Source organism: Diplotaxodon limnothrissa, linkage group LG17 (genome assembly GCF_057381915.1).
Source record: "Diplotaxodon limnothrissa isolate DT_005_m linkage group LG17, D_limnothrissa_male_GT1.1, whole genome shotgun sequence".
NCBI classification, from domain to species: Eukaryota; Metazoa; Chordata; class Actinopteri; order Cichliformes; family Cichlidae; genus Diplotaxodon; species Diplotaxodon limnothrissa.
In genome coordinates this window covers 20,651,344-20,679,221 of record NC_140612.1, presented here as the reverse complement: position 1 = coordinate 20,679,221, position 27,878 = coordinate 20,651,344, and the positions used below count along the sequence as shown (strand labels likewise).

The 27,878-nt window shown below is 43.6% G+C and overlaps 2 protein-coding genes across 2 annotated transcripts; one reads left to right on the top strand and one right to left on the bottom strand.

The window, feature by feature from the left end:
• Nucleotides 1–287: 287 nt before the first annotated feature.
• On the bottom strand, nt 288–27,878 carry myrfl (myelin regulatory factor like). The gene is made up of 23 exons (XM_085375728.1): nt 27,800–27,878; nt 26,671–26,764; nt 26,018–26,079; nt 25,027–25,477; nt 24,232–24,444; nt 23,950–24,145; nt 20,224–20,300; nt 19,708–19,818; nt 19,535–19,625; nt 19,231–19,431; nt 18,809–18,917; nt 18,199–18,308; nt 17,706–17,851; nt 15,170–15,331; nt 15,016–15,087; nt 14,046–14,092; nt 13,673–13,828; nt 13,530–13,577; nt 9,644–9,728; nt 2,832–2,906; nt 2,486–2,597; nt 683–754; nt 288–380 (listed from the first exon to the last, which is right to left on the bottom strand). Exons 1-23 carry the CDS (start codon nt 27,870–27,872, stop codon nt 288–290), a joined length of 2,856 nt encoding a protein of 951 aa, XP_085231854.1. The 5' UTR covers nt 27,873–27,878.
• On the top strand, nt 4,196–9,445 carry LOC146614933 (uncharacterized). Its single transcript, XM_085376586.1, has 2 exons — nt 4,196–5,197; nt 9,389–9,445. Exons 1-2 carry the CDS (start codon nt 4,196–4,198, stop codon nt 9,443–9,445), a joined length of 1,059 nt encoding a protein of 352 aa, XP_085232712.1.

Here is a 27,878-nt window from a genome sequence, read left to right as displayed (position 1 = left end):
AAAACAAAGATATGAGTAAAATACATTAAATAATACAACGTCAAAGTTAATGTTTTCAACTTGTCGTTTTTTGTTTTTTTTTTAATTAACCAGCCATTTTTCTAGAATAACAAACCTGCCCCCCCATCCCCCACCCCACCCCGCGAAACCCCCCAAAACAAAACAACCAAACATAAAAACTTGCAGAAGTGATTGGAGCATACTTGGATTTCTCTAATTGTCATCTTTGCAGAAATAAAGCAAATTTTCCATAAACATGTTTTTGTAATTTGTCTGTAATTATGTTTCTAAAATTCCGTGCAGTGTCTGTAGAAGTAGAAGTGGTAGTCTGTGAAGAGCGCCCCTGCGTATTGATAGTTGGTACTGCAGTCTGCTTGACCCTGAAGAAAGATATTGATAAGCATATACATTATTATAGCCCAACAGTCTGTAGGATCCATGTTTCTGTGAAAATATTTATATAAATAACATCAATAATGAAAATTTCTATGACAGGCAACATAAAATAAAATGTTTTTATAACACTAATGTTTCCATCAATGTTCTTAGTAAAAGTGAGGATTGTTTAAATAGTGTTTTCATGTTCATGCAGCAAGAAGAGGACTGTGTGTCTTTAAGGTTTCATAACCAGTGAAATGTAGGTCTTTTATAGAAGAAAAATTAATAATTTTTGGTTTCTTACAGCCACTGTTGAGCGGAAGTGATACCAGCTTTGATAAAGGCGAGCCACATGAAGAGGCCATTCATGTTCCCCCTGCCGAAAAAAGGCCAAAAAAGGTCAGTTACTATTTATTCAGCAAAACCTCTAATTTTCAATGGAAACAGTAAAAAAATGTCACATTAAGGTCAGAAAAACAATTATTTGAAGCTAATTCTGAATGAATGTTATCATGATCACTTCTTTGCTCATTTGGGGAATTAGCCCATAAAAGTGAAAAATGGCCATACCTACTCAGATAGCAATTAAGAGCCTGGTTGCTGCAACTCATCTGCCAGTTCTCCTCCTTGACAAGTGTAGCATGGGCCACAGATGCCCACACTACACTTGTCATGAACCATAAGAAGTCTGGCTTGTGACATTTGGGCCAATTGATACCGAAGTGCTAAAAGTACCCCAGATTTTATATGTTTGTAAGATTGGAAGGAATATTAGTAAAATTCTCATTTTGTCTTAAGAAGATAAGCCAAACTCATCACTTCATATTAGAAGAAAGAAAAAGGCTTCAAACTTCCCCAAATGAACTAAATTCATTCCCAAAGTTAGAAGTTCGAAATTATTCTGAATTATTGATGAAGCTTTACTTAATTTTTGAGAATAATTAAATGGTTTTTGATAAATATAATATAGTTTTTAAGAGACTTAGTATTTAACTTTAAAACAAGGGCAAAATCAAACGATTTCTACAGCTGGGTTGATTTTCATCAGCGCTGCCCTTGATAATTACTTTGACAAGGCTGAAAATTCACTCAAAGTAAGTTTCACAGATCCAGATAAGTTTATTTCTTCTTTTTTATTCCAGAATCAGGACTGATTCATTTCATGCCTCAAAACTCACTTAGTAGAAAGAAAACCTCGACATAAATGTAAACGTATGACAAAGTATTCGTATGTTTGGTCTTCTGGACAGTCCTCTGTATATCAAGGTTTAAGTGTTACTGTGATTAGCATGTTGTCATCCCACTGTGAAGAAAACCTGCCACACATTCATTATTCATCAGTGATTGGCCCACACTTCCTGCATTATTAACTGCCACAGTGACTGAGTTAGTGAACTGGAACCTCAGCGACTCTCAAAACAAATTTCTGCCTAACTGCCGAACAACCCAGGCCTGATAAATGGAAGAAAACTGATGAATGGGTGGATTGATTTTGACCAGCAATGTAACAAAAAAACGATGAAAAATGATCCATTAATTTGCATCTTCACACAGGCTTTTGTGTTTTAATACACAGCGTCACAGTAAACAATTAGATATTAAACACATTTCTGTATTGTCTCATATTTATAACATAGACATAGTAAACAATAATTTTTATATATATATATATATATATATATATATATATATATATATATATATATATATATATATATATATATAATTTTCATGAATTAGAGCACACCATTCTACTTTTTTATTTTTTTTTTAAGTTCCAAAGTCTGGATGAATTTAATCTATTAAAACATTTTTTTTTCAAATTTCAGAAGAAGAAGTTATACTTAAAGTTATACTTAAAGAAGTTATACTTAATATTGACTTATATTCTTAAAGATGAAAAAGCCTTAAATTAATGAAAAACAACGAGGAGATTCCCTTATTTTAAAAATGGCATTTATGTTCTAAAGAAGATAAAAGCTCAGATTACAAATAAAGAAAAACCCTGTTAATTATCCTATTGTTTTGTGTGAAGCTTTTACATTTACATTTATACTTGCATGCTGTATATAAGTGACGTTTAGGGAAACAGATTATTGATTCTGACCTGTGTATTTGATGGGTATCTGCTGTCAGACACAGCGCTGATATCCAGCTGAGCAGAACAGACTGTGGACTCATCAAAATTGCACAGATGGACTACCAACTCCTCTGTAGAGCTACATAAACCAGACACAGATTTATATACACAAACAGAAAATAACATTTATGTCAATTTATTTCAATGTCGCATGTAAATTGGCATTTGAAAATCTAAAGTGTCATTCCAACATTAGCAGATAAAAAGGGAATAGATTAAGCTTAAATATAAATAATAATAACAAGAATAACAAGAATAATAATATTAATAATACATGTTTTAATAGCATGTGTGAGTATATTAGGATACTTACTTCATGAGCAGGGTTACTTTCATGTTGACAGGAACAAACTCACTGACAGGAACTCTGAAGATGTATCGACTGGGGCTTAAAGGAAACAACAGAAGTATAACATTATTTATTTTTACTACATATTTAATTAATAGCACGAGGTAGCATGTATCATTACTGAGGACCTGCCAAAATTTAATTGAGATTTTACTGGCATTTAAGATTAAAGGTCTTTTTGACTTTGACATCGACATCCACTCCACATGCACAGTCAAGCATTACTGCAGCCTGTTTTCTTAAAATATCATTTAAGTTTATATGATTTACATAAATGTAAATCACGCAGAACTTTACTGTCTCAAGTTTAAATCTCTCTTACAACAAACTACCTTTTCACAGTCTTCTCACTCTTTTTACAAAAGTGTCTCCTTGCTAAAGATCTAAGAAGGACGTCCAGTAGATGGAGACAGTTACATCACAAAGGTGTGAAAACTTTCACTGTGGAACTATTTTGCAATAATTGAGTCTATATAAAGACATTTAATGTAGTGCTTTAGAAGAGAGTGACATGACTCTCAAAGAATCCTATAGTGAACTTTATGGGAGAACTCTGCAACAGCAAAGGTAATAATAAGAGCATTTTATTTGTGCATGCTTTTTAAGGCACTCAGGGACACCTTACAAGCAATTATATACCAAAATCACAAGCATTACAGATAAAATTGTCATGGTCCTGGGCCATGTGGGCCCAGTATTCTTAGTTTTCATGTATTTTTGTATTTTGTTCCTTATTTAGGCCATGTTTTCTGAGTTGCCCTGTTGTGTTGTTCCCTAAGTGTTTTCCCTTCATGGCTCTCTCCCCCCTGTGTGCCCTCTATGTATTTATGAGCCCTCGTCTCCCTTTGTGGTTGTTTCATGTTTCCCCAGCCTGTTACGTCTGTGTTTCCCCGTGCTCTCTCTCTCCTCCTGTCTGAACCTCTGTGCCTGTACATGTCATGTTCAGTTCACCCCGCCCTGTCTCGTTATGATTATCAGTGTCACCTGTGTTCCCCGTGTGTGCCCACTTTCCTCGTTTACCCTCTGTGTATTTCTGTCTGAGTCTCCCTCTGTTCGGCGTCGTGTTCTCCCTCATGTTGTGTGTAATTCTCCCCGTGGTTCGGTTCCCTTGTACAGTTCATGCTTTAGTTTTCCCAGTTTTAGTTTATTTGTATTGCCTCCCGTGGCCAGCAATAAAGCTGTGTTTTTGAGTTTATCCCCGTGTCTGCGAATCTGCATCTTGGGTCCTTCCCCTGCCTGCCACACAACGTATCATGACAGAAGAACACGACCACAACATGGACCCAGCAGTTCACAACCCCTCCGCGGACCTCCAGTACGATCTGACCATGTCAGACCCAGCGGACAGTCCGGACGAGATTGGGGAGGAGCTGCAACGGCTCTGCCGGCTCATGACGCGCATCTGTGGGTGCACGGACCCCAGAGTGGTGTCCACCGGGTTGGCGGCCATTGACGCAATCCTCCAGCAAGCGCCACAGCTCCGGCGGTTTCCCCAGCTTTTTGAGGCGTTCGACTCTCTGGCCCCCCTGAAGGAGGAGCTTCGCGCCCGCACGCTGGCCCAGAGGGTGTTAAACGCCGCCTCCGCACCTACGACTCCGACCCGCAAACGGTTGTCGTTGCCGCTGCCTCGCGAGCCGGAGGCAGTCAGAGTAGGGACTCTGAGGCTCACCGCTGCACCGCCATCAACTCACAGTTCGTCTCCGCCACTGTCAAACTACATAGCCCAGCGCACCGAGATGGTGGAGGCCACAGATTTCGACGACGATGAGCGACAGCAGGTATTGCTAGCCTTACGGGAGGACGAGCTTCGTTGGAAGCCCTGGCTCATTTCAGAGGAGGAACTCACACCTGTTGCACCGCCTCGGACCAGCCGCTCGCCCTCCCCACACTGCTCAGACTTTACTTCGCCTGCCTCTTTTCTGGCAAGGATGTGGGCGGACGACGAGGAGATCGCCGCCACATCACCCTCTGCTTCGGTGACTCCAGCATCCATCGTACACACTTCCAGAAAGAACCGGCGTCAGCGCCGCCGTCGCGCACTGCTACGTCCTGTCTCGCCCTCCACGAAGCGTCCCGCGGACGCTGTGGGGGTCCTGGACGTCGATCACGAGGGGCAGCAGCACGCCGCAGGCGCACAGCTAGTGGAAGAGTTCGGGAGGGAGCCGTGGCTCGCTCCTGATCATGACGAGCGCTCTTTCCGGGGGACTCGACTGGCTCTTGGGGGTCCCCGGAGTTGCCAGGGACTTCCACCGCTCACCCCGCCCGCTTCCACGGATAAAAAGAAGCGGCACTCTCGCCACCGGCACCCTGAGCCTGCCATTTCTCGGACAGTTTTTTCTGAGCCTGCTCCTTTTCCTGCTCGTGTTTCTCCTCCCAGGTCAGTTCAGTTAGCTCCCTCGCAGCCACCCTCAGTTCAGTTAGCTCCCTCGCAGCCACCCTCAGTTCAGTTAGCTCCCTCGCAGCCACCCTCAGTTCAGTTAGCTCCCTCGCAGCCACCCTCAGTTCAGTTAGCTCCCTCGCAGCCACCCTCAGTTCAGTTAGCTCCCTCGCAGCCACCCTCAGTTCAGTTAGCTCCCTCGCAGCCACCCTCAGTTCAGTTAGCTCCCTCGCAGCCACCCTCAGTTCAGTTAGCTCCCTCGCAGCCACCCTCAGTTCAGTTAGCTCCCTCGCAGCCACCCTCAGTTCAGTTAGCTCCCTCGCAGCCACCCTCAGTTCAGTTAGCTCCCTCGCAGCCACCCTCAGTTCAGTTAGCTCCCTCGCAGCCACCCTCAGTTCAGTTAGCTCCCTCGCAGCCACCCTCAGTTCAGTTAGCTCCCTCGCAGCCACCCTCAGTTCAGTTAGCTCCCTCGCAGCCACCCTCAGTTCAGTTAGCTCCCTCGCAGCCACCCTCAGTTCAGTTAGCTCCCTCGCAGCCACCCTCAGTTCAGTTAGCTCCAGTGCCGCCTGTAGCGCAGGCCCCGTTAGCTCCAGTGCCGCCTGTAGCGCAGGCCCCGTTAGCTCCAGTGCCGCCTGTAGCGCAGGCCCCGTTAGCTCCAGTGCCGCCTGTAGCGCAGGCCCCGTTAGCTCCAGTGCCGCCTGTAGCGCAGGCCCCGTTAGCTCCAGTGCCGCCTGTAGCGCAGGCCCCGTTAGCTCCAGTGCCGCCTGTAGCGCAGGCCCCGTTAGCTCCAGTGCCGCCTGTAGCGCAGGCCCCGTTAGCTCCAGTGCCGCCTGTAGCGCAGGCCCCAGTAGCTCCAGTGCCGCCTGTAGCGCAGGCCCCAGTAGCTCCAGTGCCGCCTGTAGCGCAGGCCCCAGTAGCTCCAGTGCCGCCTGTAGCGCAGGCCCCAGTAGCTCCAGTGCCGCCTGTAGCGCAGGCCCCAGTAGCTCCAGTGCCGCCTGTAGCGCAGGCCCCAGTAGCTCCAGTGCCGCCTGTAGCGCAGGCCCCAGTAGCTCCAGTGCCGCCTGTAGCGCAGGCCCCAGTAGCTCCAGTGCCGCCTGTAGCGCAGGCCCCAGTAGCTCCAGTGCCGCCTGTAGCGCAGGCCCCAGTAGCTCCAGTGCCGCCTGTAGCGCAGGCCCCAGTAGCTCCAGTGCCGCCTGTAGCGCAGGCCCCAGTAGCTCCAGTGCCGCCTGTAGCGCAGGCCCCAGTAGCTCCAGTGCCGCCTGTAGCGCAGGCCCCAGTAGCTCCAGTGCCGCCTGTAGCGCAGGCCCCGATAGCAGTACGGTCCGCTGGTCAGCTTAACATCCAGCCAGGGGTCTCAAATCTCTCTGGCTCTGCATCAGCTCCTGCTGGGAGCTCGGATGAGCTCATCCAGGACTCCGCGGCTCCCACGCCGCCATCTACCTCGTCAGCTGGAGGGTCCGAGGGGCCCGTTCAGCCTCCTGTCTCCGCTGGAGGGTCCGAGGGGCCCGTTCAGCAACCTTCCTCGTCAGCTGGGGGTTCAGGAGAACCGCACCAGCCTCATGCCACGTCAGCTGGAGGGTCCGAGGGGCCCGTTCAGCCTCCTGTCTCCGCTGGAGGGTCCGAGGGGCCCGTTCAGCAACCTTCCTCGTCAGCTGGGGGTTCAGGAGAACCGCACCAGCCTCATGCCACGTCAGCTGGAGGGTCCGAGGGGCCCGTCCAGCCACCTTCTGCTACGCCTGGCTCAGCCTGTGCTTCGTCAGCTGCAGCTCCGGCCTGTGCTTCGTCCGCTGCAGCTCCGGCCTGTGCTTCGTCCGCTGCAGCTCCGGCCTGTGCTTCGTCCGCTGCAGCTCCGGCCTGTGCTTCGTCCGCTGCAGCTCCGGCCTGTGCTTCGTCCGCTGCAGCTCCGGCCTGTGCTTCGTCCGCTGCAGCCTCAGAGCCTTCATCCTCTGCAGCCTCAGAGCCTTCATCCTCTGCAGCCTCAGAGCCTTCATCCTCTGCAGCCTCAGAGCCTTCATCCTCGCCCGGTCCGGCCTCTGCATCAGCTGCTCCTGCTCCGCCTGGTCCAGCTCCGGGCCCAGCCTCCGAGTCTTCGTCCTCGTCTGGCCCTGCCTCCGAGTCTTCGTCCTCGTCTGGCCCTGCCTCCGAGTCTTCGTCCTCGTCTGGCCCTGCCTCCGAGTCTTCGTCCTCGTCTGGCCCTGCCTCCGAGTCTTCGTCCTCGTCTGGCCCTGCCTCCGAGTCTTCGTCCTCGTCTGGCCCTGCCTCCGAGTCTTCGTCCTCGTCTGGTCCAGCCTCCGAGTCTTCGTCCTCGTCTGGTCCAGCCTCCGAGTCTTCGTCCTCGTCTGGTCCAGCCTCCGAGTCTTCGTCCTCGTCTGGTCCAGCCTCCGAGTCTTCGTCCTCGTCTGGTCCAGCCTCCGAGTCTTCGTCCTCGTCTGGTCCAGCCTCCGAGTCTTCGTCCTCGTCTGGTCCAGCCTCCGAGTCTTCGTCCTCGTCTGGTCCAGCCTCCGAGTCTTCGTCCTCGTCTGGTCCAGCCTCCGAGTCTTCGTCCTCGTCTGGTCCAGCCTCCGAGTCTTCGTCCTCGTCTGGTCCAGCCTCCGAGTCTTCGTCCTCGTCTGGTCCAGCCTCCGAGTCTTCGTCCTCGTCTGGTCCAGCCTCCGAGTCTTCGTCCTCGTCTGGTCCAGCCTCCGAGTCTTCGTCCGCTGCAGCCTCAGCCTGTGCTTCGCCTGGTCCCGCCTCGACTGGTCCTGTGCCCACCGGGCCTCGGCCAGTACGCCTGACACTGGAGAGCCGCCGCCGCTGCCTTCCGCGCGGCCGGCCCCCTGAACTGCTCCGTCGTCGTCTCCTTCGCCGCCGCCGCTGCCTTCCGCGCGGCCGGCCCCCTGAACTGCTCCGTCGTCGTCTCCTTCGCCGCCGCCGCTGCCTTCCGCGCGGCCGGCCTCCTGAACTGCTCCGTCGTCTCCTTCGCCGCCGCCGCTGCCTTCCGCGCGGCCGGCCTCCGGACCAGCTCTGCCACCGGTGCCACCCACCTGGTCGGCCCCCCGACCGTGTGACCCGTGAACTCTGGTGCCTGTGGGCTCTGGGTCGGCCCCCTGAACTTTATTTTGACTATGGTCATGTGCTCCCGTGTTTTCTGTTGTTTATTTTGTTTCCCGTTCTGGTCCCTCCGTCCTGGTCCCCCGCCTCCCGCCCTGGGTGGGTTGTTTTCTGTTTTTGTTTTTGTTTCTCGGGTTTGGGCTGTCGGGAGCCAGCCCTTTAGGGGGGGGTGGTGTCATGGTCCTGGGCCATGTGGGCCCAGTATTCTTAGTTTTCATGTATTTTTGTATTTTGTTCCTTATTTAGGCCATGTTTTCTGAGTTGCCCTGTTGTGTTGTTCCCTAAGTGTTTTCCCTTCATGGCTCTCTCCCCCCTGTGTGCCCTCTATGTATTTATGAGCCCTCGTCTCCCTTTGTGGTTGTTTCATGTTTCCCCAGCCTGTTACGTCTGTGTTTCCCCGTGCTCTCTCTCTCCTCCTGTCTGAACCTCTGTGCCTGTACATGTCATGTTCAGTTCACCCCGCCCTGTCTCGTTATGATTATCAGTGTCACCTGTGTTCCCCGTGTGTGCCCACTTTCCTCGTTTACCCTCTGTGTATTTCTGTCTGAGTCTCCCTCTGTTCGGCGTCGTGTTCTCCCTCATGTTGTGTGTAATTCTCCCCGTGGTTCGGTTCCCTTGTACAGTTCATGCTTTAGTTTTCCCAGTTTTAGTTTATTTGTATTGCCTCCCGTGGCCAGCAATAAAGCTGTGTTTTTGAGTTTATCCCCGTGTCTGCGAATCTGCATCTTGGGTCCTTCCCCTGCCTGCCACACAACGTATCATGACAAAAATAACAGTTGGCAAGCGCCATAGAAATAAAATGTTGACATAGGAAAACCTCAGCAGATTTTTTACAACTTGCTGGTGATAGAAGTATAACAAGGAACTCCTTAAAATTAAAATTTACGAGATTTGAAATTAAATTTTGCTAGTGGTTCTCTACATGTTCATATTCATATTCCGTGACCACTGAAAATAAAGGCAATAGTTAAAATGACAGCTCAAAGGTGTAGAGTGGCCAAAGAAGATTTTGGGAGTGCATTCTTTCTTTGTTACGCCCACGATCCACACAAAGAATAAACAAGGGCCACCAATTTGCCCACGAGCTGCACTTGGAGAGCCATGGGCTTAGGATGAGATTTAACCCATAAATGTTTGATATTGGGACAAAGTCCACTTTATTTGGCTCTCATGGTGAATCTGGTTATTTAACAAGCTCGCAAAAGCTGAAACACCCTTTTTACAGCAGTGTTATCAAATGAAGAATATACTAAACAGTCTATAACCTGCATACAATCACAGTGTGTTTATGTTCGCTTTCTCTACTTACCCACATTCGTCTCTTAGGCAGTATTTTCTGTCAATCACCAGCTGGCTTTCTTTGATCGTGATAGAGTGGATAGTGGTGTTCGTCCCTGATAGAAACAGAAAAACAGATGTATAATTTATTTATTTTTTTTAAAGAAAAAGAACAAAGAAAATCATAGGAGCATTACTGGTGTCACTCAGACTGCAGTTCTCATGCAAGTAAATGATGATAAATGAAAAATTATGAAATTTATGACCAGAAACAGCATCAAAAATCCAAGTCCAGGAATTCAAGGTTCAAGTTTAACATGTAATAAACATCCTTTATTTTAGTGGACTAGAAACATTAGGCAATGCATCATCTTCCCTGTGACCCAGTATATACTGCTGCTACATGCACTTATGAAACCTCATGCCAATCAGGTTCAGATCAGGCAGGGCACTCACACTCCAAGTCTCACTGTTATTGCCCAAAAGACTGTTCCCCAACCCAAAACCACAAGGAATGTTATGGACATCAAGAAAGGGGAGGAGAGAGAGGAGGCTACATGTGGGCAAATAATGTAAAAAATGGCTCCTAGGAACATTTGGTGTTGTTCTTACTCTAGTTCTTACATTAAGTTACATATTGCAGCAATAGATGGCAGAAGAGCAACCACCGCCCAAACACTGTGGACCCACGAATTGGTTTTATATTGGTTTTCTGGGTATATTTTTTGGCTTTTTCTCTGCTCATTTTTGCTGTGTAAGATTATAACTTTCAAGGATTTGGCTTCCTTCCTATTCTAGTACATCTACATGGAAGAGAGATAAACGCATTGTGGCCAGCCTCTCTCCTCTCAAGATTAGCATAAAAAAGCATAAAAAATCCAGTTATTTACTAAATGCATGGATTAGAGGCGAGCTGCTGATAACATTGGGACTGAAGGAGGAGGGCTTGATGGCTAGGCCACGCAACCAAGCAGGCCTTCAGAGGGAACACGATCGGCATCAGCGGGACTGAAAAGCAGCTGGAGCTGGGAGGGTCTCCTCCCTGACTCCATCCAAGCTCTGTTTGCCTTCTAAGTAATACTGATAGGATCAGAAACCCGAACTATTTAAACAGATGTCCCTATAGCCAGTTTTGGCAACTGAAGATTGATCCACCAAGGCATCTGCTTACAATCAGTCCACAAAGTATTACAGTTTTTCTCGATTGCTTAAACACTATAACCAGGCCTCTAAACTAAAATTTCAAAACCGTAACGCTATTGTTCAAAAAGCTCACCCATTTCCCTGAACTATAAACACTATTCCCTGCTTTGACACATGACTCAAATTTGGTGAACTGTTACTGCAAAACTCTACACACAAATCCCTACATTTTACAGTGCTTACACCATGTAGTCATTTAGAAAGCACTAGCATGCAATAATGTTAACTTAAGTCAGCATAGCTTGAGCTCAATTAGCACACAATTAACCAGGTGGAAACACTAGGAGTCAAAATTTAGCACACACCAATCAGAACCTGCGATGGATAGATAAAAGGGCCAAAGTCAGCTCATTCAGGTTTGAAACAATGGATCCAAAGAGATGCAAAGGAAGAGGACGTGGTGGAGAAAGAGGACATGGTGAAAGAGGAGGACGTGGTGGAAGAGGAGGAGGAGGTGGTGAAGGAGGAGGACGTGGTGGAGGAAGAGGACATGGTGAAAGAGGAGGACGTGGTGAAAGAGGAGGAGGAGGTGGTCTAGGACAACAGGGAGGAGGGAGAGGTGGAGGAGGACGTGGTGAAGGAGGTGGAGAACGACGGCGACAAGGAAGGGGAAGAGCAAGGGCAACAAGACAGTCAGTCTCGGATGAAATTCGAGCCACTTTAGTTGACCATGTCCTTGTCCATGGGATGACTATGAGGGAGGCTGGGCAACGAGTACAACCAAATTTGAGTCGCTTCACTGTTGCCTCCATCATCAGAACCTTCAGGGAGGAAAACAGGTAGGTGTACTTGCAGTAAGACTGCTTTGTACAGTAACGTTTAAGTTACTGAACTTATGTGTCTTGAGTTTCAGTATGTTTCCATTATTTGCCTGTAAAATGAATGTGTGACAGTTACAGTAATGAGTGCTTCTATTTTTGTAGGACACAGAGACGACCACCTGGTGGAGGCAGGTTAAGGCTTTTGTCGGAGGAGCAAGAGAGGGAACTTGTAAACATGGTAATTGCAAATAATGTAATCCGCCTGCAAGAGATTCAAAGGAGAGTGATTGAGGATGATCATCTTTTTCGAGACATAAATGCCATCAGCCTCTCCACAATTGACCGCATCCTCCGAAAGAATCAATTCCGGATGAAACAGGCATACCGAGTCCCTTTCGAACGAAACTCTGACAGAGTGAAAAACCAACGTGTGGAATATGTTCAGGTATGAGTTTTGATACTGTATAAAGTATTGTGTACCATCACAGCATGGCAGTTTATGCTGCCATTTCAGCACTCTTGAACTGTGGTTCAGGGTACCGATTGACTCTACTGTGTTATGTGTTTTGCAGAGAATCTTTGAGATTGAAGGACGGCCTGTTCCCCATGAAATAATCTTTGTGGATGAGGCAGGTTTTAACCTGACCAAAAGAAGGAAAAGGGGGTGGAACATAATTGGCCATCGGGCTATTGTAAATGTCCCTGGTCAGCGTGGGGGGAATGTCACTATGTGCGCAGCCATCAGCCAACAAGGGGTACTCCACCGCCATGCCGTACTAGGACCCTATAACACTATGCTTCTCCTTGCTTTTCTTGAAGGTTTAAGACAACATATGTTCCAGCTGGACTACAGGGAACCAGCACAGCCAGAGCAGCCTCACTACGTTGTTGTGTGGGATAACGTCAGCTTCCATCGCGCTGCTCTGGTTCGTGACTGGTTTACCAATAACCCAAGGTTTTCTAATATCTTTCTGCCTGCATACTCTCCCTTTCTAAACTCGATAGAGGAGTTATTTTCGGCATGGCGGTGGAAAGTGACCGAGAACCTTATGTCCATGTTCACCTCCTTCAGGCCATGGAAGAGGCCTGCCTAGACATATCAAGTTTTTCCTTATGCTACCTTAATTCTTGCATGCCAGGGGTGGATCAGGCATGCAAGAGGATTTTACCCCCGCTGCCTGGCTGGGGCCAATATAGCCTGTGATGTGGATGAGATTCTCTGGCCTGACCCAGACCAAAGACAAGATGCTGAGGTGGGATAATGTTTCTGGTGTGTGTTGTACTGTATAGTACATGAATGACAATGTGCCACTGTACATACATTGGTTGCGTCTTTTGTGTTTATCATGTGACAAGGGTTTTGAAGGGGAGAACCATAAGCAACCTATTTGTTTTGGAACTATTGTTTTGAATTAATTGTACCAGTGTGCAAAACTCTGTTGTAGTGTGTGTGTTTTTGAGGGCTTGTGTTTGATGTTTGTGGGCAAAGTTTGGTTTTTCAGCAGGAGTGAATAGTTTTGGGTGTAGAGCTTCATTTTGACCTGGAAATAGGATGTTTGGGAAATTGAGTGAGATGTTATGGATTTGTGTTTACTGTTGTGAGGATATGAGGCGTAGTTTCAGGAAATGTGTTTTAGCAATCGAGAAAAACTGTAAACCCCTATGGCTCCTCCTGTGGGACCAGAGGAGGATTGAGCCATTTGGTGCATTCATGCTGAACCCAGAGGAGTTGCATGCATTAAGACCCGGTGTGCTCTGAAACCGAGCTCTCGCCCACTGCCAGGCCCAGGCCTAGGCTGGGGTACTAGTATCTCTGGTCGAGGTGAGGCTTCATGAATCCTTGTTGAAGGATCTTTTGAATAACACTTTGTTTTTCCCTTCTAAGTTAAAATCAGTCAAAGATCTCTCAATAACTTTAATATATGAATTGAAACTATATAAAATTTTACTCACAGTCTCCAGCACTTTTCAGTTGTCCATAAAAATCTTCAATGTTTTTTTCTGAGGAGCAGAAATATCAAATGGTGAACCAAAAATCAGTTATGATGAAATTTTCTTTTAACGTAAGCAAGAACTAGAGAGTGAAATAACTTTACCTTTCATAACAGGTATTTCTGTTGATTTGGAGATGTTGATGTTTGAGTTAGTGGTTCCCTCTGTTGATGAAGGGCAGCAGTACACCTTATCACAGTATAGCAGATCACAGAAGTCCACAGCAGGGGGCCAGAGGCCAGGACTACCAGTTGGCAGGACTGGAAGAGATTTATCGTATTATTACTTTGTTTTCTCTGTTGCCACTGCTATTGGAATTCAGAAGCACTGAAAAAGCTCTGAAATAATTTAATCCGAGTATTTAGGTGAGTGTATTTAGGTCTCTATCTGATCTCTAAATGCTTATAATACTATTTACACCATTATTTGTCTTTGTCCTTTTGGCTTTAGACTCAGTGTTAAAAGGCATAACATTACCTGTGCTGGTCCATGATGAGGTTTGCAGAGGAGTCTCAGTAGTATTACTAACACACAAAAACATAAAACTTGTTGGTTAACATAACAATAATAATGGAGACAAGCTAACAAGTACTACATTTCAGAACTTTTTAGCACCCTTCATTTTCATTTGTCATTTCAAGGGGTAAATAATGCTGGAGCTTGCCAAACAAACAAACTTTGACACTTAAAAATAGTCCAAGTCCAATAAAATGATCAGTGTGGCTGTCTCCCCTGGTGCTATAATAAAGTCTGGATATTTAGGATTTTTTTTTGCTTTACAAAGTGAAGTAGAGTTATCAGGAAGCTAGCCAACTAATAGAAATTTGAAGATGATATATTACGTTCTGACCAAAATATGTATAAAATAACTAAACTGTACAGCATTTCTGTGACGATGGACATAAATGAAGACAAAAAACAAAATACCAGTTATGTTTGGAGGGTTAGTTAAGGGCCATTTCACACATGAGGCTACCTGGTGGCTACGGAACAATGGCAAGGCTAACGTAAGAGAAGAGGGTAGACTTCTTCTCAATAAATGTCCATATTGAGACAAATGTCATCATATAGCATAAATGCATCAAAAACAATCAGAACAGCCAAGAGAATCTCACGCGAATCTCTGAGATGACCTATCTACAACAAGAGGATAGTTACTGATCTGTTATGGTGTGGTTTCCATTACTTTCTCTGTGAAAGTTCTAAAATCCACTGGAAGTTTAACCAGCCTGAGAATGATTCTTTTGGAAGTATTCAAATAAATGCACAGTAGGTTTCAAACAAACAAAAACAAAAATGCCCTGCACATGACGTGACCAGGGGGAGGGGGCTAGCAAAAAATGTTTGGGAACCACTGCCTTAGTGTATCTGAAACAACATATGTAATGATGGTGATCTGGAACTGTTTCAGTGACGAGGAATCACTATGAAAGCTGTTATTGTTTACCTGTTTCCAGGAATGGTTCCAAAATCTTCCTCCTTCACGTTAACTAGGTATAGAGTGGTGATGGAGATGACACTGCACACACAAACACATTACAAAATAGAATTTCTTTCTTTCTTAATTTAACATATCATTTCTAAGTGACATCATATCTCACCAGAAAGCCATAGTGGCCAGCAGAGCGAAGACGCTTATCTGGAAGACTTTATGCCGCAGGCACCGACTGTATTTGTGACTTTTCTCCTCCCTTTGCACTTTTTCAGTCTTACATGCATCAGGTATTGATATTGTCGACATGCTGCTGTGTTTCTGAGGTCTCCTGTTAGAAATAACATAAACACTGCTTCATTTTCAAATCACAGAATAAATTTTCCCAAAAAAAGGAAGAAAATTAAAACTCTACTCCTGCTCCTGAAATCCATCCCTCCACATGCTTCTTGAAGGATGGAAGATAGAGCTCCTTCAAGATTATAACAATAAACTATATTTATTTGAATAGTGATGAGTCTATCCATGACATTTAGCAAAGTTAAGAGGTTATTTTGTACAGAGGTGAACGACAGTCCTTCAACTTTCTACAGGGATATCGGCTTAAGGTACTATATACATTTCTTAAGATGCGTTTCAACTAGCCCAAGATAAGACCTAAAGCTATAGTAACTGATCCCTTGGATGTTATATCATCTGTTACCTGTGGTGATTTCTTGTCTATTAATGCCTTTCAGTGTTACCCACAGTAGCCTTCAGAATCTCAGTTGTCCTTGACCTGTGCTTTGCACTGATATAGTACAGTAATGTTGCAATAAAGACTTCATGAGTCATTTTCCATGGTGCTATATACTTTGTAGTAGGACTCTGCCTTTAGACATAACCATAATGGAGTTATTTTAAGAGAAATTATGAAATGCATCCTTTTAAATATTAGATTTCCTTTAAAGGATGCATTTTATGATATTGTAATATTCTGTTTTGATCCATTTTAGCATTCAACAACTTGTGAAATTGAACTCATAAATGTAACAGTTAAGAAGGTTTGCTAAGACAAACCCTTTCACTTAGTTGAATGGAAAAGGTTTGCTTGACATTTTTGCAAATGTGTTAAAAATAAAGAATACAATTATTACAAGTACATACATAACACTCAAAATTGAGCTCAAGTGCATCATGTTTCCTCTGATAATCTGTCAGATGTTTCTGTAAGTCATTTGGAGTCCACCTGTGGTCCAAGAAATTGTTTGTAGACCTCTGAGACAGGATTGTAACTAGGCACAGATATGGGAATTGGTACAGAGAAAGGTCTGCAACACTGAAATCTCCAGTGAACACAGCGGCCTCCATCATTCAAAAACAGAAGAAGTTTGGAACCAACAGGATTCTTCCTAGAGCTGACCACCAGCCAGTCTAAGTAATTGGCTTAGAAGGACCTTAGTCAGGGAGGTGACCAAGAACTCAAGGGTCACTCTGACAGAGAGCCTTTGTTGCTCTGTGGAGAGAGGAAAACCTTCCAGAAGGACAATCATTTCTGCAGCTCCCACCAATGATGATGAGTGGCCAGACAGAATCCACTCCTCAGTAAATGGCACCTGAAGGATGTTCAGACCATGAAAAACAAAATTCTCTTTGACTTGAATGCCAAGTGTTTTCTGGAATAAACCAGGCACTGCTTATTACCTGGCCAAAACCATCTCTACTGTAGTGGTGGCAGCGTAATGCTGCAGAGATGTTTTTCAGCAGCAGGAAGCGGGACACTAGAAAGGAGTAATGAAAAGATGAATGCACTGTATAGAGAATTGGTGAAAACCTGCTCTAGATCACTCTGGACCTTGGACTGGGGTGAAGGGTCATCTTCCAACTGGACAGCGACCCTAAGCACAGAGCCAAGATAACAAAGGAGCGGCCTCAGGACCACTCTGTGAAAGTCCTGGCCGAGCCAGCGCCCGACTTGAACCTCATTAAACATTTCTGAAGAAATCAGAAAATGTGCACCAACACTCCCCATCCAACCTGATGAAACTTGAGAGGTTCTACAAAGAAGAATGGCAGAACTGCCTAAATATAGGCGTGCAAAGATTGTCCCATCATACTCAAAAATACTTGTCAGCCATTTTACGCTACTCTTTCAAGAATTCTTGAAATAGAAAGACGACTTCAATTTAAGACTGAAGAATTCACTTGGATGAGTGACAAAACATTTCTCCCACTGAAAACGCAACATCCAGATGAACAAAATGAAATTTCAGGCATTTCCTTACCTGGATGATTGGGCATGCATCAAAAAATTTCTTGGGTTAACTCTGCCTAATATTAGATTTTGTTTGATCATCTGAAACATCTGTGAACAAGTGTGGCAAATATGCTGAAACTAAGAAATCAGGAAGGGGTCAAATGCTTTCTCATACCACTGGAAGTGGTTCTTCCATGGCCAGGGCTGTTCTCCCTGATAGACACAGCATTTGGTGATGTGCATGGCTTCAAGACTTCAGACTGTCATCAACTGCAAAATATCTTTATCGAAGCAGAACAATCCTTATCGGTTTGAGCCTCACAAAATGAAAACTGTGTATGAAAGCAGCTTAACACAGTTTTGTTGAATCTCCCAAACCTGAATTATTCACACAAGAAGTGTGTGAAAAAGTGTCATTCTCTGAATACATATGGATGTAACTAAGTGATAGATGGATGAAGGTAAATACCCAGTGGATCGTAGACTACCCGTCAGACTCTTCAGCTTTGCCAGTCGACGGTTCCAGACCTCAAGTTCGTTGATACGAGTTTCCAGGTTGTCAGTGAGCTTTGACAGCTGCTGCACTGCGCCCACATTTTCCATGAAGATCTGCTCCTGGAAGAGGAGAGGGAGGGCATTAGTGCTGGTTGCTAAGATCACTGCAGGATGTAGTTGTCAGGCAACCATTATACTTTCAAAATGTTATCTTAAATGTTTCTTCTAATGACAACCATTTTTTTCCTTGTGTTGTGTGTGCATGCAACCAATGTAAGATTTGAAAATCACTAAAGTAACCTAAATTTGGTTGTATTTGAAGAGTAGCATAAATGTAGAGTATCAGTAAAAAAACAAAACACACACACACACACACACACACACACACACACACACACACACACATATATATATATATATATTAGGGGTGCAACAATACACAAAATTCATATGTAAGCACTTCTTACCTTGTCCACCATGAGGAAGTTATTAATTTTCTCTCCGTCAGAACAGATGACATCTCCAACATCTTTCACTGCAGAAGGCAGCAGCTCTTTCACCTCCTGAGCTATAATACCTTAATATCAGAAGACACATGGATAAATATAGTATATATATTTTATATATATATATATATTGATATATTTTTCATATTATTTTGTTATAGTATTAAAATCCATATTTTTGGGGGTAAATTTACTGGTGTATAGAGCTTGACCCAAGACTAGACGACTGGCTACCCAAAGGGTTGCTTCATAAAGTGTCTCATGACATGAAGATGGTCACCCAAATGTTGTGTTCTTATCACCACATTGTTGTCATCTTGTCACCAAATGTGTGCATGGTGAATGCAGTTGTAAGGTCACAATTTGGTGCTCAATTGATTTGCCAAATATATAAATATATATAAATATTGTGGGATTTGTACAAAATATTTATAGACACCATATTGATGTTGGCACTCGCAATGCCCTAGGCAATGTTTATGCAACGTTTCATCAAGATTGGGCCACTCGTCTCAGAGGAGAATAGAAAGATTCAAACATATGGTATGATCAGCATGATGAATTGCAGCACCTGTCTGGTGGGTGTGGTCTATTCCCATTTTGGAAGCAAACTCTGGTTTATAATCAAACTCGACTATCTTCATCTGATTAATTCTCTTCAGCTGCTGCTCAGAGTCGACCTAATAAGCAAAAAGAGGAACACATTTTTGGTCATTTTTAATGTGTAAAGTCAGAGGGACAATAGGACAAACAGAATTCAGCTGAACCACTGAATAAATGCCAAAGATATCAGTGGTGGTCTTTAAGACATTGCCTTTTTTAATTATACTAAAACTACTTAACTGTCGATTCAGATTCTACAGATTTCTGTGCTGATGTAGATACTACTACAGAAGACTAGAGAGTCGAACATCAACCACAAATGAAAAAGCTACCTGCTACAAATGGACAAAACTCATCATTTAGATATTCAGATAATGAAATTTTTTTCACCTGCTGTATGTTCTCCTTAGCGCGACAGTCAGATGGCTGCATGATGGTGCCCATCACTTTGGCATTACCGCAGACAACCAGTGCCTCATCAGGGGAGTCGGTGTTGATGCCCACCCGACCCTGACACACCAAATCTTCTTGCACCACTCCGCGCTGCCACATTGTGTCCCCATCCGTCTCAAACTGACCAGGGTTAGACGCCTGTGGCAAAGATTTATTTATTTTTAATGGAATCTTAAACTTTTTAATACAGTCATTGAGTTATTGGTTTATCAATTTTTGGTTCATAGATGTATTTTTTTACCCTGACAATAATCTTCTCCGACACCAAAGCTGTCAGGGGAAAACTCTCATCTTTGACTACAGCATACAGACCAACCACCATCTGAAAATACCTGAATAAGCACAAACAATTATTATTGTTATCTACTGCTGTTATGCCTTCATTATTTTTTTTATATTTATACATTTACAAACCTCTGGTCAGGGTTTGGTTTGCCTTTTTTTCGCATGTTGTTGGCCGTCGTCTCGCTGAAGTGCAGTCGGCCAAGTGTTACTCTGGTTATTTTGCCACCGGGTAGACTGACCCTGGAAGTTTTGATAGCATTATGTTTAAAATGCTGTATTTGCCACATTTTTAACTCTATCATCTGCCATTTGGTAGTCTAGATAGCTTGCCAGAGGCTAAATAATTTGACAACAAAGGCCTAAATCAAATCAATCCATACAAGGTCTTCTGCTTATCGAATTCAGGATAAGACAGTTTTGGTCTTGAAAAATGGAGTGTTGGAAAAAAAATGGAATGCTCTAAAATGCTTTTCTCCTTCAACACCCAGCTGCTTTCTTAAACATTGAACTGCTGTACATCATACTGTACTGTCTTCCATGAAGACAATAAGGCTCAAACATTATTCAGGCAAAAGAAAAGCTTTTCTACAGTAGTTAAGTCATATGTATCTGGTCAAAAATATGGACTTTAATACTGTTACATACCTGACTGGATGAAAGGGTTTTTTGCTGCGGTCAGGTTGAGATTGTTCAATGGTCACAAGGTGACTTGGAGTTTCCAGCTTTGATAAGAAGGAGACAAACAAACATTACACAGATGAGTAATGTCGGAAAGCATACTAAGTATTTGCATGTATGAATTGGGTGGACAAGACCAAAGTGCTGTCAAAGGATGGTAGGAACAAGATTTTAGACCTGAACACGGCAGAAATGAGCTACAAGAGCTTTGGGGTCCTTAGGGACTAGTAAAGCGCTATATAAATACAGGCCATTTACCATTTACCAAGAGCATCAGTAAGAAGCTTGATGAGAAGGTGGCAAGTGTTATTGTGATTATTTGGAAATCAAATAAATAGAAGATGACCATCAAATGTCCAGAGTCTGGAGCTCCATGCAAGAGGTTGCCTCATGGATCATAAGAAAGGTGGTGGTTTAGTCCAAAACTACAGGTGAGCAGTGTTGGTCAAGTTACTTGAAAAAAGTAATCAGTAACTAATTACTGATTACTTCCCCCAAAAAGTAATCCTGTTACTTTACTGATTACTTTTTCAAAAGTAATTAATTACTTAGTTACTTAGTTACTTTTTAAAAACACGATTTACAACCTGAAGAGGTGATAAAGCGATAGGTCTTTCAGCCCAATTCTACTTTTTCTACATAATCCATCATACAAAATGTAATCAAATGGAAAGGTCTCTTTTTAAAACTTGTTTTATTAGTTTTAATCTTTTAACTTTATGCATCAAGCAAAAATGTAATTATATGCAACATTCTCTGACTGGAAGAAATTTGTTTAATATTTAAACCTAATTTCTGCACATTCCAGCACAAAAAATAGTTTTTTTGTGTGTGTGTTTACACTCACTCTTTCAAACAGATGCAAGTAAAACACAGCAGAAAATGAATAAAATCAAAGACTAGTGGTCCTTTTGCTCTATTTTCACCTGTAAAGCGGGAGTAGGGTAGGCGGAGGTTTACCCTGGTGCAGGTGTGCCGCAGTTATCAGTGGAAGAATCCGCGAGTTTCTCTGTGAGTTTCCCATTACGTCGTAGTGCACTCGGTGCTTGCTTGGAAGTTTAGGGGGGGTTTTTTCGCTGAAAAAGAAGTTTTCTTCCCACGCACAGCGGACACTAATGTTTTTGTCACTTTTTATGGAATCAAACTCAAAATAAGGTCAGTATTTCCACGCTTTAAACGCTGCACGCTTATACTCTCTCCTGCACTCGATATGTTATCCATTGTTGATCTGCACACAGCTGTTGTCACAAACGTGGCACTCGCTTACGTCACTGTCATGAAACATTCTGTTCTGTTTTACCAGGAATGTATTAGTCAAACCAAATCTGCTTATTACTCTGCTATTGTCTGCTCAAGTGAGAACTCTACCAAGACCCTTTTCTCACTATTCAACTCTTTTAACAGGCCACCTGATTCTCTCCCTGCTCATCTCTATTCATCTAACTTCTGTGATGCTCTAATGCTATTCTTTATTGATAAAATTCATAAAATACACTTAGACCTGGACCCTAATGCTCGATGTAGCTTCTCTGTCCTAACTTCTCCCCCTTCTCACTTCCTCTCTGTTTTTCAACTTCCATCCTTAGCTGATATTGCTGATCTCATCCATAAATCAAAGCCTTCTACCTGCCAGCTCAATCCTATCCCCACTGTCCTCGTCAAAGCCTGCTTACTCCCTCTCCTTCCCCTCATATCTGCTATTATTCACTCTTCACTCACCACTGGAACTGTTCCTGCTTCCTTCAAAGTTGCTGCTATTACCCCAATTCTGAAAAAAACTGGTCTAGATCCCAACAACTTTAATAATTTTCGTCCTATCTCCAATCTACCATTTCTCTCAAAAATCCTTGAAAAAATAGTTGCTTCACAAGTCCATCTTCACCTAACTGATAATAACCTTTACGAACAGTTCCAGTCTGGCTTTCGTCCTCTACATAGCACTGAAACTGCTCTTATAAAAATAACAAACGACCTTCTTATAGCAGCTGATTCTGGTCTCCTCTCCATCCTTATCCTTCTTGATCTGAGTGCAGCTTTTGACACCATCTCTCATCCCATTCTCCTTAGCAGATTAGCTTCTATTGGTCTCTCTCACACTCCACTAGCCTGGTTTAAATCATACCTATCTGACCGCACTCAGTTCATTCAATTAAAATCCTTCACTTCTCAGCTTTCTCCTTTATCCACTGGGGTGCCCCAGGGATCTGTCCTCGGGCCCCTTCTTTTCATCATCTACCTTCTTCCACTCGGACATATTTTTCGTAAATATAATATTCAGTTCCACTGCTACGCCGATGACACCCAGCTCTATCTCTCTACCAAACCTGACTCTACTCTTCCTCCACCCTCCCTCATCCTCTGTCTAGCCGAACTTAATTCTTGGTTCTCCTCCAACTTTCTTAAACTCAACAGCAATAAATCGGAACTTCTTCTGGTTGGCACTAAACGACTGCTATCCAGAATTAACAATTTCTCTCTCACCATCAATAACTCGCTGGTCCCTATCTCTCCCTCTGTGAAAAGCTTGGGTGTCATTCTCGATAGCACATTATCCTTTAACTCACATATCAATAATATTACACGTGCAGCATATTTCCAACTCCGTAACATTAATCGCCTCCGCCCCTTCCTCACACCTCACGCCACTGCCATTCTCATCCATAATCTTGTTATCTCTAGAATTGACTACTGCAACTCATTATTATTTGGCCTTACACAAAAATCTATCAACAAGCTCCAACGTGTCCAGAACTCTGCTGCCCGTATTATTACTAGGACTTCTTCTACCCACCACATCTCCCCAATCCTGAAGCAACTTCACTGGCTCCCGGTCAAATTTCGCATCCATTTTAAAATAATTCTGTATACATTCAAGGCTATTCATTCTCTCTCTCCACCGTACCTCTCTGACTTATTACAGATGAAGCTCCCATCCCGCTGCCTCAGATCTTCATCTTCTCTTTCTCTCTCTGTTCCCTCTGCTCGTCTGATCACAATGGGAGGGAGGGCCTTTAGCTGCTCTGCCCCTCGACTTTGGAATTCCCTACCCCCGGACCTCAGAAATATTAGTTCATTCTCTCTTTTTAAGTCCACCCTCAAAACTCATCTGTTTAAAATTGCCTATTCTTAAATTTCTGTATGTTTTAACTTTTATCTTCTATTTTTATCATTGTGTATATTTCCAGTTTTTATCTGTTGTACAGTGTCCTTGGGTGCTTTGAAAGGCGCTATTTAAATAAAATGTAGTATTATTATTATTATTATTATTATTATTCTCGCGGGAAAAAAAACGGTTTTAGTAATGCAGTAACGCAGCATTCCTATGAGAAAGTAATGGTAATCTAACTGCCCATCTCTGCAGGTGAGGAGTTTATTAATGATCTAAAAGCAAAACACCATAATGGACTGAAATCTTGCAGCGCCTGCAAGGTCTTTGGCACTCACTGTGTTTGGCAGAATGGAGGTGGGAACATAATACTTTGAGGCTGTGTTTCTCCTACGGGCACAGGATGACTTCACCCCACTGAAGTTATCTTGTACCCTTAGCCATGTAATGTTCATTGGCCCCTCAATGGAGTTTCACCATTTTCATAGAGTATTATTATGCATGTAAACCTCCTTTGATTTAAAACTAATGTTTAATGTCTGCATGATTATTTTTCCTTCTCTAACTGAAAGTAAATCTATACACACCTTTACCCCGAACACTTTTATCTGGAAAAAGTCGATTTCCTGTGGCCCACTGGCCGTTTTGATGTACTGTGGCTCTGCATCCACACCAATGTGAACAGTGACCTGAAAGTGGTTCTTCTTTTGGCAAACAAAGGACTCGTCAGCTGTGGAGTAGTTGAAGCCTTTATCTGTATCAACGTGGTAGGCAGGAGGAGACCTAAAACACAGTGATGCTGGTAAACCATGTTGTAGGTCAAGAAAGGCTATCTTTGCAGTAAGAGACTGGGTTGATCCTTGACTCACAGTGTCTGGTAGTTGCTGTCGTGCAAAGTGCTCCACTGTTCTGGCCTGTACTGTTCCCAAGATAGTAGTTGATAGGATCCCACACCCATTCCACCAACACTTGCAGTGCTCCCCACACCACCATGAGTTCCTTCACCATCAGAGCTGGAGGTGCCAACTCCTGCAGATGGTTCCTCAGACTCTGATCTCCTCCTTTTTTTCCTCTCTAAGGTGCTGAAACAGGAGAAGACAGATTCAAAGCTCCAATGGAGTGCCACAGGGCTTAATCTTAGGTCCACTGCTATTTCCTTTTTACATGCTTCATCTTCGTGGCATTTTTATGCCAATAATATGTACACACACATTTTTATATCAATAACAGTCTTCTGTGTATACCAATAGCAACTGTAGCATACTATATCATGTGACTTAATGGGATTAAATTCTAAATGTCAAAAACTTTCCGCATTTCAACAATAATTTAATATTTATTTTAACTGATTAAACTCCATTCACTTGTTCTGGCTGTCAATCAGTCTAAATTCAAGAATATTTTCTCAGCCTTCTTTTGCAGACTCACTCTGTCATTGCAGAACTGATTTAAAATGTAAGTAATTCAGGACTGTCTCTAAAACACATGCCATGCCTTCTTTATCTTTATGGTTTGGATTGTATCCCATGGTTTCTGTTACCTTGCTGTCAACTTTTAGGACTATTTATTCAGACTGTCATTTACATGATAACAATTCCACCTATTGTAAAATAAAATTACCACATTGTGACATCATAGCGTCATAAAGCTGAATATCTGCTTACCAGGTTTGTAGTGTGGAGGCAGAGCCCAGCATATGGGTTGGAGAGGGTGTGGTTAGATTTGGGAGCAAGCCTGGTCCAGTGCATGCTGTGGTATAGATGTTTGAAGGTGGTAAAGGTGGAGAAGGAGGTGTGGGTGGGGTGTAAGATTGCGAGTATTTCTCTGAACTTAGATAGCGTGATTGTCCAGGTGAGTTATGTGTGTGGTGCTGCTGCAGAGGAGCAGGTGGTCCAGGTGGAGCAGGAGGGGCAGGTGGACTCCCAGACTTGATATAAGTGTTTGTGAGTCCCAAAATACAAAGCTGATCATGAGTCAGCTCGCTGGGGTTGGAGGGGGCAGGCCGTCGACCCTTAAAGTGACAGGAGGAGGAAGCAGCAGATGCATTTGTGGGTTGAAATGCCTCCTGCGTGGTTGGCTGGTTGGACCAATAGGATGACATGTAGCGGAGGTTCCCTGATTAGAGAAGAAAATGTCTTACAAAAGCTTTTTTGTTTCATAAATTATTTGCGATAAAACATGATTATTATGAGCCTCAAGTCATTGTTATTTTTATATCTTGAACAATTAGCACAGATGTGCATATGCCTGATGTTTGGGAGGTCTCTTTGCTGGCACAATCATCACAACAAGAGCAACCAGTCACTCACTCCCAAGGTAACAGGTTTGTAGTTTTTTCACACATAACGAGGAAGATTACACTTGTTGGAATTAATAATTTGTACTAGATTATTAGATTACAAGTGAAGAACGCTTCTGCAGACTCAAGGGGCTGTTAAAGTTGTGCGGTGTTGTAATTATTATTTCAGTTATGAATAGCTATAAAGGGGTCACCATGTGTGCTTGATCAGGTTTGCTTTTCAAATGTTAATAAAACCAGTGCTCTTGTCAGCGTGCGGTCTATGGGAGAAAGGAATGTGAAAAAACGAAATTTGTTGTCTCTTAAAATGCAAATATTGCATATAAAAATGCATGTCTGATGTCTGTAAATGGTACCTGGAATCTGTGCAGGTGACCAGGCCTCTGAGCCCGAATCAGGAGGAGACTCAGGCAGCATGCTGGGAGGAAAAAAACAACATGAAGAGCAATTCTTATTCATATTTAATATAAGTGTTTAATTGTGTTATGCATTTACAGCCTTCCCTTTGGTGATAACCAACCAGCTGAACACTGACTTAATGTTTGTTGTCTAACAGAATCTCCTCCAGGGAGAAATGATGATATTCATATTTAGTTCTGCAGCTTCAGGATGAGCTGTTTCATGCAGCAAAATACGAGGAAACCTTCTGCACCTGATAGTGAACTTTGTAACTGAGATATATTCAAATGATTATCAGGCAATTAAAATATTGAAATACAGTCAGGACTTCATTTTATAGACCCTACATCATAACTGTAGGGTCATGACCCTAACAGGAGGAGAACTGAGTTCATGCTGTCAGACAGAAATAAAATCGGATAATTGTACCTCAAAGCCACTCTCAGAAAAATACGCAAAAGAGTACAAAATTAGAGAGGTATTAAAAAAAGGTTCCTATCCACATTAAAGGACATTTCAAATGTTTAAACCTCCCTTTTCACCTCCAAAAGAGCAACAGATGAAAAACATGATCTCAAAGTGTCGATGTGTCTTTGAGGGTGACTCTTACAAGCTGATGGGGTCCACATCGTTGCTGAGGTACTGCTCCAGGATGCTCGTGTCAACCGCGACAGAGCTGTCCAACACACCGCTCACATCCTGACCTGAACACACACGCACACACACACACACACACACACACACACAGAGGAAATTACAACGACATTTTCACAGTCGTCACAAACACAAACCAAATGTTAAAGAGTTCAGATTTTCACCTCCAGATTTTAATCCTTCCATTACAGTAGTTTTGCATGATCCACAGTTCACAATAAAAGCCATCCTTCCAGCCAGCCTTACAGTTTAAGCCATCTTTCTCTGATTGACAGCCCCTCATAAACAAGCAGAGCTGCGTGGCTGAAATAACCACATTAGGAATATCTGCTCTCTATGACATCAAACAGATCCAATAGTATTTGAAACTCTGGTGATGTTTATCACAAGTATATGAGCTACATGACAGAAAATAAAGAAAAGCAGAGCAGAGGCATCTTAATAATTTGTTCCATTATTTATCAAAAGTCCCTCTGATATAATCAGTGGTGTTGAATAACATCCAGTTTCACACGTGAAAAAGTTCACCTACACACACACTGATCAATAATTTTTGATCTTATCAGCTTTGTGACAATATGGAACTAGATAAGGTACTGTACATGTGGCCAGTTAACCTACTGACAGTTGGTGGGTTTCTATTTTTAGGGTCAGACTAAAAGTGAAGGCTAAAATGAAATGAAACTCACAGACAACAATGAACTGCTCAGATTTTCAGGACTCTTTTAGATCATGGGAATGTTTCTGTAGAAATCCTTAAGAATTTCTGAACTGTCCTTATTGAGGATCTTAACTTCCCAGTAACTCATCCAAACCTTCTTCCAAGCTCATCTTTAGAAGTCCATACGACCCTCTTAATAACAGGTTTATCAAGCGTTCCTGGAACTGTCACATTACCAACCTTAAAGTCACCTCACAAGAGAATTTTATCCTGCTTAAAGACATCAGCACTTTCACCGGAAAATCCTCAACCATCCTTACGGATTCTTACAGCACGACCCACCCCTTAAATCCAAACCTCAGGCTTTCACTCATTCTGTGATATTCGCAGGTGACGTGCTGCTAATGTTAGGAGGATATCCCACCATTGAAGAACTGCTGCAGCGCCTCGTTCTCTCCCAGGACCTGGGCTGGCAGCCGGCTGGCTTCAGGATCCATTCAGCA

Coding starts and splice junctions, on each gene's coding strand:
- LOC146614933 (XM_085376586.1), top strand. CDS start 4,196: ATGTCAGACCCAGCGGACAGTCCGGACGAGATTGGGGAGGAGCTGCAA. Junction 5,198..9,388: donor AGCCTGCCATTTCTCGGACA/GTTTTTTCTGAG, acceptor ATCCACACAAAG/AATAAACAAGGGCCACCAAT.
- myrfl (XM_085375728.1), bottom strand. CDS start 27,872: ATGGATCCTGAAGCCAGCCGGCTGCCAGCCCAGGTCCTGGGAGAGAAC. Junction 15,332..17,705: donor GGTAGTCTACGATCCACTGG/GTATTTACCTTC, acceptor TATTTCTAACAG/GAGACCTCAGAAACACAGCA. Junction 13,829..14,045: donor CTCATCATGGACCAGCACAG/GTAATGTTATGC, acceptor AATCTCTTCCAG/TCCTGCCAACTGGTAGTCCT.